The sequence below is a fragment of the Podarcis raffonei genome, chromosome Z, assembly GCF_027172205.1.
Source record: "Podarcis raffonei isolate rPodRaf1 chromosome Z, rPodRaf1.pri, whole genome shotgun sequence".
In the NCBI taxonomy this organism is placed as follows: Eukaryota; Metazoa; Chordata; class Lepidosauria; order Squamata; family Lacertidae; genus Podarcis; species Podarcis raffonei.
Genome location: NC_070621.1, coordinates 3645543 through 3656311, shown reverse-complemented (window position 1 = coordinate 3656311; position 10769 = coordinate 3645543). Strand labels below are relative to the sequence as shown.

The 10769-nt window shown below is 47.2% G+C and overlaps 1 protein-coding gene across 1 annotated transcript; it reads right to left on the bottom strand.

Moving 5' to 3' along the window:
• Positions 1-5604: 5604 nt before the first annotated feature.
• On the bottom strand, positions 5605-9898 carry BBLN (bublin coiled coil protein). The gene is made up of 2 exons (XM_053374906.1): positions 9738-9898; positions 5605-6570 (listed from the first exon to the last, which is right to left on the bottom strand). Exons 1-2 carry the CDS (start codon positions 9832-9834, stop codon positions 6377-6379), a joined length of 291 nt encoding a protein of 96 aa, XP_053230881.1. The 5' UTR covers positions 9835-9898; the 3' UTR covers positions 5605-6376.
• Positions 9899-10769: the final 871 nt, after the last annotated feature.

The following is a 10769-nucleotide window of genomic DNA, read 5'->3' as shown; positions in this document are numbered from 1 at the left end:
ACCTTCCATCATGCCTGACCACTGGTCCTGCTCACTGGGGATAATGGGAGTTGTGGTCCAACAACAGCTGGAGACTCAAGTTAGAAACTGTCAGAGCTGCCCGAGGTCCCAGCTCACAAAGGACCAACGCCACTTCGTTGTTAAGTACGAAAGTCTTTATTGAAGTGCAGTTTCACTTTCACAGCCGCAGCATGCAGCCCTACGTCTCAAACTCTAGACCGCTGAAGCTCCGTCTGAATCTCCTCCCCCCAGACACCAGTTTAAGACTCTAGCCTTGCTCCACCTCTTCCTTTGCTCTTTCCTCCTCTGGTTCCGCCTGTCAGTCGGGGTCTCGCCCTTCCTAGACTCTTCTGACGCTGAGTCCCCTGACTCTTCCCCCTCCCTCCTTCGGGCTTTAGGACCTGGTTCCCAATCCGGGTTTCCTGCTGTCCCGCGCGCCTGTACATTTGAACTTGGCGCGCGCGCCCAGCCTGCCACCTTCCTTCTGACCGTTACACTGCTGCTGTCACTGCTCCCCTCTTCGGGGAGGCTAGCTGGACCTGGCCTTCCCTCCGTTTCCCCACTTTCCGATGGAGGCGTGGTCAGCCCTGACTCATCTTCTCTCCCCGCTGGAGGAGACGCTGGTCCTGACACATGTGACTCTTCCCCCCCACTACGCTCTGGTGGGGAAGCTGGTCCTGATCCCCCGCTGCTGCTTTGGGAGTCCCCGCTGGCCCCTTGTTTCTGGTGCGTCCCCCCTGGGGCCCCCCTTGCCCTGGCCATCGGCGCCCCCTTCTGGGAATCTTCTGATTCGCTGGAGAAGCTCATGGAATCTCTCGGGTCACTGTCATACTCCCCTACGCTGCCCTCGGATTCCTCCCCTTCGCTCTCCATTTCCTCTCTCCCCTGTGCTTCTGCTCCTGAGTCCCTGACAGAAACACACTGGTCATCTACAGGCACTGGCTTCTTTGTAGAGCAAGGATGAGGAATCCATGGCCCTGCAGTTGTTACTACATCATTCCTGGCTGGGGCTCATCATTCCTGGCTATTCCTCCTCTTGAGCCGCAACCAGGAATTACTAGAGAAAAGCAGGCAATGCTTTTACACAAATCACTAAATCAGGAGTGTGCTGCCCAAGATTTGGGGGGGGGGCAGTGAAAGACAAACAACAAATGGAGGCCAGATGCAATATACTCCATACTTAATCCACATTTATCTTTTCTTAGAAATAGTAAACACAACCATTTTGGTAAACAGTGGATTCGTTTAGTACAGCTTCAGAAGATTACAAACATGTCAACACCATGATTCAGCTGAGAAAAGACTGGTCCTATATACTCTTACTGCAGAGTACACCCTGTTGCAGAAGGTATCTGTGGGCCATAGCCCAAGTTCTGGTGGACCGCTTAGTTTCTGCTAGGATTATTGCAAAGAATACCGGGTGTTTTGGGCTGCAGGGGTGCCCATCCCCAAGCAGGAGTGATGACCCAGGAGGGGAAAACAGTCATTCGTGGCTCCCCATGCAGCCATGCTGGGTGACTAGACAAAACATCTAAAGTGTTTCAGCAAATTTCTGCAGCAACTGCATAGACTTTATAGCAGGGCTGGGTAGTCATTCACTGCAGCCTTATTGACCACCTTCTGGCCAGTACTATCTCTGTGTGTTGGATTCTTCATGGTAATGGGGTTCCCAGCTTGGGGGATCTCTCTGGGCTTTCCTGATCGCCTCACTCCCAAGAAGAAGAGTTTGGATTTGATATCCCGCCTTTCACTCCCTTTAAGGAGTCTCAAAGCGGCTAACATTCTCCTTTCCCTTCCTCCCCCACAACCAACACTCTGTGAGGTGAGTGGGGCTGAGAGACTTCAGAGAATTGTGACTGGCCCAAGGTCACCCAGCAGCTGCAGGTGGAGGAGCGGGGAAGCGAACCCGGTTCACCAGATTACGAGACTACCGCTCTTAACCACTACACCACGCTGGCTCCAAGTAGTCTGAGGACCAGCCTGAGCTTGGTGGCAGAGGTTTCTCCTCGGGATTTAGGGGAGGCAGGCTGTAGATCCACAAGGGAAGGACCAGAACATGGATCCATCTCCTTTTCAGAGCTGCAGAGGTCTGAGGCCATGACGCTAGCTTGGGTGGACCTTGGTTGAAGTAGCATGTTAGTACTACAAATGAGAAATTTTGTAACAGGGTAGATAAAGAGGATCATTTAATTACTGTTTAATTGACAGTTAAGTTGTACAAGGAGTACACAGGTTAATATTAAATAATGGAAATAAAGGACCATGAGCCATGCAGTTAAATTCTAAATTGGATCAGTTGCTTTACCATTGTGATGGGGAACCTGCAGTCTGGCAGATGTTGCTGGACTCTCTTTTTTTCCTGGGCACACTCCATGCCGGCTGAGGCTAATGGGAGCTGTCCAAAACATCTAGATGGATGTCAAATTGGGGAAGGCTGCTATATAGCAAGATTTCATAAAGACATTTCATAAAGATAGATGAAAAAGGAAAGCATGCCAAATATATACACTGTCTGACAAAAAGATACAAAGCCTAGATGTAAGAACGAAATAGCAGTATGAATAATATACACTGTTGAGTTGCAAATTTAGCTTAGTTTAATAGGACGCGGGTGGCGCTGTGGGTTAAACCACAGAGCCTAGGACTTGCCGATCAGAAGGTCGGTGGTTCGAATCCCCGCAACGGGGTGAGCTCCCGTTTCTCGGTCCCAGCTCCTGCCAACCTAGCAGTTCGAAAGCACGTCAAAGTACAAGTAGATAAATAGGTACCGCTCCGGCAGCAAGGTAAACGGCGTTTCCGTGCGCTGCTCTGGTTTGCCAGAAGCGGCTTAGCCATGCTGGCCACATGACCCGGAAGCTGTACGCCGGCTCCCTTGGCCAATAAAGCGAGAGGAGTGCCGCAACCCCAGAGTCAGTCACAACTGGACCTAATGGTCAGGGGTCCCTTTACCTTTACCTTTTAATGGTTACATCTGCACCATTGCTTAGGAAAAAACATGGAAAAAGTAATCAGTAGGAAACTTAATTTAAAAAGAACAGTGACTGAAACCAACCATACCCACAGCTTTATCACCAAGATGTGGTGTGTCTTAATTTTAAATCAATCTGCATATTGAGTGATGTCAAGGGACAGCAAGCAGCACTGAAAAATGTATAGACGCTACTGATGACGCGAGTGGGCTCTAGTAAGAAAAAAGGTCAACCAGAGTCAGCACTACCACCACCCTATCACTGAATTCAGTGGGACTTGCCTTGTGGGACTTAGCTGTGCGCACGCACGCATACACACATATATACAGATGAAGAAGAGCTGCATGGCCTGTTTTGAATCTGTGTGGGGCAGGGCCTGAGCTAAGTGTTGGAACATGTGTATTTCATTAAGAAGGTCCCAGCTGAATCTCTAAGATCTCCAGATATGCCTGGAAAAAATTATCTGCCTGAAAGCCTGGAGAGCTGTTGACAGAATGGAAGTAGTTGGACTAGAGCTGTGACACAGTGCAAGGCAACCTCCCATGTTTCACATATTGGAAAAACCATGCGTTCTTAATATGTCACATTCCTAAATAAGCAAGGGTATCTCAGTGAGGCTGAGCCCCTGGGGTTGTCTCCAGTGTTAGCCGTTAACCCACTGAAAGTGATAGCTATGACTTCCCTAGCGACATACATTTCAGTGGGTCTGCTTTGAGTAGAACTTATTTGGACACAACCATTAAGTTGTTTGTGTTGTTCTCACCCTGCAAAGCGCAGGCCCAAGAGATCCCTCCCACCCACCGTCTAAATCTGAACAGAGACTTGCTTTATATTACAATATTTCCTAAAGCCTGTCCACGCCAAGCCAGACTCCTCAATCCTGATCCCTTGTTCAAAATGCAGCAAGACGCTATCTCCCACCCCGGGCCAAAAAATGGTCTTATATTCAATCTTTTGGTTGCAGCAACAACTTGACAGCTCAATTCGTATTCCACGTTAAATGGCAGGGCTCCCATTTGTAACACCGCAATTTTTAAATACTCAATAACTGTGTGATGTTCTATTAATATTCTCTGGACTGCATTTAGACCCAACCATCACTTGTGGGCTTGTGGTTGGGTGTTTTGAGTCATGAGGATAAACCACACGGCAGTGACCCTTTTTCACAAAAGGGAACCAAACACTCCTTTTTGCCTCTGGCCAACTTATTTTACGAGGGAAAGGAAGGATCCTGCCTATCTCATGACTGATTTTATTGCTGAACAAGCTATGTTTTCTTTCTTGATTGAAACAAAATAAAATACAGTCATACCTCGGGTTATAGACGCTTCAGGTTGCGCGTTTTTGGGATACAGACGCGCTGAAACCCAGAAGTACTGTAACGGGTTACTTCCGGGTTTTGGCACTTGAGCAGATATCTTTTGAAGATATCTGAAGAAGTGTGCATGCACACGAAAGCTCATACCAATAACTAACTTAGTTGGTCTCTAAGGTGCTACTGGAAGGATTTTTTATTTTATTTTATTTTATTTATTTTGTTTCGACTACGGCAGACCAACACAGCTACCTACCTGTAACTACTGCTATCTTGATAAATGGATGAGATGAGACAAGGAAGGAGCTGCCCTTTACAGCTCAATATCAAGAGCTGTTCTCACCCACCCCCCTTAATATAAATGTTTGCTTCAAAGTAAAAGGAAAATAGGGTTTTAAATCAGAAGCACTGCCCATCATGGCAAACAAGATACAACTCCACAATGTGCACATCCACATTGTAAACTCTGGCTGCTTTTAAACCTGTTTATTGCCATCCCTTTGGCAAAGGAATTCTGGGTAATCTGGTATGGGTGTCGGTCACTCACTGCAGTCTATTATGAAATGAAGCAGGTTACTGAATTTAGAATTCTGCACATCCAGCGATTGCTATACCAAAGAACTATTGCCAGGAAATAAGCCTTGCAATGATGAGCATGTTTGCCAACGCAATTGCCAGCCCGGAAAGCTCATCAACTACCATTCCACGCTCCTCATTTAAAGGTGTTTATAAGAGACAGAGGTCTAATAACCAGGGCCGTCTTACCCTTTAGGGTTAGTGGTGCCCTGCGCCACGGCGCCCACCCATCAGGGTGCCCAGCAGTGGGAGTCCGGGACCGATCAGGAACAGCTGTGAGGGCATGCTGGGCAGCAGCAGCTTTTCCTACAGCCAGGTGTGTTCTCTTGCTTCTCCCTCCTGCCTGCCCTGCAGCAGTAGCAGGGAGGATGGGGAGGGGCACCGAGAACGTCGCCCCCAGTCCCTTCCGTTGAGAAAAAAGGTGGAGGAGGGATTCATTCAGATTTGGGGTGGGAGGGGAAAGCTATGGGGTGGTGCACTACCATTAGGACTCAGTTCGGAGGTAAGGATGGACTGGAGAGCATACTCTCCATGCAGCTGGTTAAAAACAAACACCAACAAAAAGTCATTTAAAGACGGGGGCGGGTTTTAAGGGCCTATTAGATTCAGCAGGGCTTACTCTCAGGTAAGTGCAGTTAGTTTTGCATCCTTTTTAGGTTCAGGATGTCACTGCTTTACACCCACACTCACCCACCCAATATTTGAAAACGTCATCTTTGTACTTAAACACAAAATGGCCGGGAACTCTGTGTATTTATCAATTTATTTAAAGAACAACAAACTGGTGATCGCTTTAACTTTTTGATATGTGTTGATTTGAATCATGAGGATGAATTAGAAGAACAGCAGCTGAATCTTGAATGAGTCTTGTTTTGGAATTGAGGACTTCACTAGATCTTCTGCCTTTTCATTTTATTTTGTTCTAAGGGCTTGTTAGAGATAATGTGTAAGCGTGGTGTCAGCTCCCTAAAAAAAAATCCTATACGTGCTCTGGGAAACGGGGGGGGGGTGTAGGGCCGCCAGAGGGATCTTTGCACCACAGCGCCGGATATGCTTAAGACGGCCCTGCTAACAACCAACAATTTCTGTCAAAACTAAGGAGACTTGTTTCATGTATCTCATCATGGAACTACTTCTAGCCAGACAGAACTAGGGGCTAGCAACCTTGGGAATCAGATTTTCCTCAAGAGCCTCCCAATTCTTGACATGGTAAATTCATCCAGAAAGGACACAGCTCAACGTAAATCCTGACGTGTGATTCAGCTTAGACCTATCCAGTTCTTGCCCTCTACCCTTCACAAACAAGCAGACCCCGTTTCCTTGAGAGCTTAACAACATAAGCAGCCATAACCACAACTCCGGAGGAGAGGAGAGCAGGTAGGAGATATTTAAAACAAACACACAAACCAAAAGCACCTTTTCTACTCAAACTAACCCCATGGTGAAGGGGAGGTCCCACTGGAAGCAGCAACCATGTGCCTGCACCTCCTTTTATCCCACACAAGGTTGGTGGACATTAAGTGTCTGGCTCAGGTCTCTGCGTGTCGTTCTCCCCATCCTCGCCTTCACTCAGCTGCTGCAACTCCAGGCGTGTCTGACGGTTGCATTCCAACAGCTCCTTCAAGCGGGCGTGCAGGTGGTCGTTCTTCTCCTCCAGGTGATCCAAACAAGAGTTGATTTGGTCCAGCATAGAATTTATAGCTGCATATTCTGGTTGGGGAAAGCAGAGAGAGAGGGAGTAAGATGACCTGAGTACAAAAATCAGACTTTTTGTTCTAGCATGAATTGACAGTGCAAAATTAAGTCAGTGGCACCCACAAACAGAATAAGACCTGGGTTCAAGGTCCATATCAACCAGAGAGCTGCTAATTCAGGGGTGGGGAAGCCATTTCCCTCTTAATTCTGCTGGACTACAACATCATTTCTGCAGGACTTGACATCTTTCCGCAGGGCCTGCAAGACAGAGCTGTTCCGCCTGGCCTTTGGTTTGGACTCAGTCTGACCCTTATGTTTCCCTCCCCTTATGGTTTTGACTTTTAAAATGAGGCTGCATTTTAAATTGCATTTTAACCTGTATTTTAAATTGGTTTTTTTCTTTTCTTTATTATGTTTTTACTGAAATTTTATTGGTATTAGGCACCCTGAGCCCGGCTCTGGCCAGGGAGGGCGGGGTATAAATAAATTTTATTATTATTATTATTATCATCATCATCATCCCAATGGGAGTCCAATACTTTGGAGGCCACAGAATCCACTTGAAACAGGTTGTCCGGCAGGTACAGAAAGACTCAACCGTGGGATTTAACTGAATAGATCAAATCAACAAAAATGTACACATGGGGGGAAACCAGTTTTAAACTACCGTACGTGCAGCAAACTGCAGCTGTACTTGTATGGAAAATTATTCTAAAGTGTTTAAATCTGCCCTGTTACCAGGCAGAGACTTTAAAGAAAAAAATTGATTTAAATAATTTAAATCAATCAAACTGCCTCTGGGGACTTCAGGTCTAAGAGCCACAGCCAATGGTAAATGGGTACAGGATTGTAACCAGAGTTAGACTTGTCCTCCAAACATGCACACATTTGCTGCGCTAAGAGTGAGAACAGTTAAGCTAAGACTTTCCCCTGATGTGATATCTTTCCATCTGAAGGGATTTGGTAGAGTTGCATGAAGTAAGCCCTTCAACAATAGGAGTCCCCAACCCTGTCAGTCTGAAGATCCACTGCCCAGACATAGTTTGACCAGACTATTATTATTTATTCTTTAAACTTCATATGAGGATCACAGGACAGTTTACAATACAAAAACACAGAAATGCATAGCCTAGTAGCAAACAAAAACAATACCACCACCCCCTAGTCCATAGATTGTTCAGCCATAGGCCTGGTAGAAGAGGTATGTTTTCACCTGGTGCCTAAATGTATGCAATGAAGGCTCCAGGTGAGCCTCCCTGGAAAGAGCATTCCACAAATGGAGAGCCACTGCAGAGAAGGCCCTGTTCTCATGTTGCCACCCTCTGGACCTCTTGTGGAGGAAGCACACAAAGAAGGGCCTCAGAGGATGATTGCACGGTCCAAGACTGTTTATACGAGGAGAGGCAGTCCTGGAGGTATGGTGGTCCTGAGCTATTTAAGGCTTCATAGGTCAAAACCAGCACTTTGAATTGGACCTGGAAACCAACTGACAGGTAGTTCAGTTGGGCCAGGATCAGTGTAATATGTCCAACCGTCTTGCCCCTTGAGCAATGTCGCTGTTGAATTCTGCACCAGATTTCTGAAGTTTCTGAACTGTCTCCAGAGGCGGCCCCACAGAGGCAGCCCCAGGTATAACGCTGACTTAGAAGTTACCAGAGCACGGACAACAGAAGTTAGGCTATCCTTGTTCAGATAGGGGAGCAGCTGGGTCACCAGCCGAAGTTGATGGGAGGCACTCTGTGAATAACTAAAACGAATAATGAAGCCTAGAAATCAGTAAGAATGGTTCCAGATTTGTTAATAAATAATAATAATAATAATAATAATAATAATAATAATAATAATAATAATAAATTATTATTATTTATACCCCGCCCATCTGGCTGGGCTTCCCCAGCCACTCTGGGCGGCTTTCAATGGAATATTAAAATACAATAGTCTATTAAATATTAAAAGCTTCCCTAAACAGGGCTGCCTTCAGATGTCTTCTAAAAGTCTGGTAGTTGTTGTTCTCTTTGACATCTGGTGGGAGGGCGTTCCACAGGGTGGGCGCCACCACCGAGAAGGCCCTCTGCCTGCTTCCCTGTAACTTGGCTTCTCACAGTGAGGGAACCGCCAGAAGGCCCTCAGCGCTGGACCTCAGCGTCCAGGCAGAATGATGGGAGTGGAGACACTCCTTCATATATACTGGACCAAGGCCGTTTAGGGCTTTAAAGGTCAGCACCAACACTTTTGAATTGTGCTCGGAAACGTACTGGGAGCCTGGACATAGTAGTTTTCTACAGGAAGGGATTATGGTTATTTAATATTGAGGAAAGCTAGACTATGGGGAGCCTGTACTTGTATGGTAAAGAGGCACAGTTCCTACAGGTTACTCAGCGAGGCTCAAACCTGCTTAACACCTAATGCTGCAATCCTATACGTGCTCTGTAAGGTAAAGGTAAAGGGATCCCTGACCATTAGGTCCAGTCGTGACGGACTCTGGGGTTGCGGCGCTCGTCTTGCTTTATTGGCAGAGGGACCCGGCGTACAGCTTCCGGGTCATGTGGCCAGCATGGCTAAGCCGCTTCTGGCAAACCAGAGCAGCGCACGGAAACACCATTTACCTTCCCGCCGGAGCGGTACCTATTTATCTACTTGCACTTTGACGTGCTTTCAAACTGCTAGGTTGGCAGGAGCAGGGACCGAGCAACGGGAGCTCACCCCGTTGCAGGGATTCGAACCGCCGACCTTCTGATCGGCAAGTCCTAGGCTCTGCGGTTTAACCCACAGCGCCACCCACGTCCCGTGCTCTGTACCAGGGGCCAAATGCAGTCTCTCTACCTGACCATCAGGACCCTCCCCGGACCGCACCCCTCGAGAACCCCGCCTCACCCGCTCCTTGAGCGTTTTTTCCTTGGTCGCAACGTGCCCTTGAATCTGACGACGACTCTTGCTCGCCTGAGTAAGAGAGGAGCGCGTGAAAACTAGCCTGATGCTGCACAAAGGTAGAACTGACGTTTGCGAGGGCCGGAGGGTTTGATCTCAGGTAAGTTCATGTAGGATCCCGCACCGATATGACTGAAGGCTTAGAAACTGCGCTGTCAAACCCAGCCAGCGATCTAAAGGATGGAGGGCTGTGTTGAAAAGGGGACATGGCGGGAGGGGGGCGCTGCTGCTTTTGGAAGGCTTATCAGTGTTACCTGCCTCCCCGAAGCCATTGTGGTCCTCGCCGTCCTCCCGCTCCTCTTCCTCGCCCCTCCCCAGGCTCAGGTGCGGCTCTCCATTGGGGCCTGACATTTCTGCCCAGGCGAGCACGGAAATCGCCTCCCAGGTTTGCAAAGCAAGTGGGTGTGTAAGGGGTTAAGCCCCGCCCCTTACTTCCCGGATGGAACGCGAAGACGCTGTTGCAAAGGGGCGAGCCACGCCCCCTTTTTCCCACGCTCACTGCTTCCATTGAGCCCTCTAGCTAGGGCTTTTCAGCCTTGACGGAGCGGCTTAGAAGGAGAACCGAGCTGTCAAAAAGGAAGTAAACACCCCAAGTGTAAAAGTAAATAGTGTGTGTGGGATAGTACGTATTTTAAGTGGCAAGCTATATCCGCTTTCAAATCTATATTGGATTTGAAACTGGTTTCACGTCCGTGCGTCCCCCACCAACAATTTAATTTTTATGGGGTTTCATTTTCAAAAATACAAATGTTGCTGCACAGAAATACAAATTTGTTTGCATATGCTCACAGCAACTGAAGGGAGGAACAGCAATCCAAAGATAAGTTAGCAGAAATTGAAAACTAAATACTGTATTGACAGTCATTGGAGAAAACCCGAGCAGTTAATTTGCAATGTGATATGTGATGAGGTATGATGTTAAACTGGAGAATACAGAAAAGCAATAGTTTAAAAACTGTCGGTATTTTGGATTTACATGTTTCACTTTCCATCTTTTCACTACTAGTTGTGCATACCTGAATTAAAACTAAAAAATAATAAGGAATGGAGGAGGAGAGAATGATGGGGGGGGGAGGTGGTAAAATAATCTGGATATGACAGACTGCATTACGCACTGCAGGTACTGCTCTGCCACGTGCTCCATCATTTGTGTAATTGATAAAATCATACCAAACCACATAGAAATGGCCGTGTTTCTTTTGTCCTCTTGCCATTTTAAATTTCTGTGTCTGTTAGAAATTGGTTTCATTTATGGAATTCATTATAGAATTTTCATTTCATTTATT

Bases quoted from the DNA above. Each gene is read 5' to 3' on its own strand.
- BBLN (XM_053374906.1), bottom strand. From the start codon at position 9,834: ATGTCAGGCCCCAATGGAGAGCCGCACCTGAGCCTGGGGAGGGGCGAG. The intron at 6,571-9,737 runs GTAACACTGATA...TTCCCCAACCAG, and splicing joins CAATGGCTTCGGGGAGGCAG to AATATGCAGCTATAAATTCT.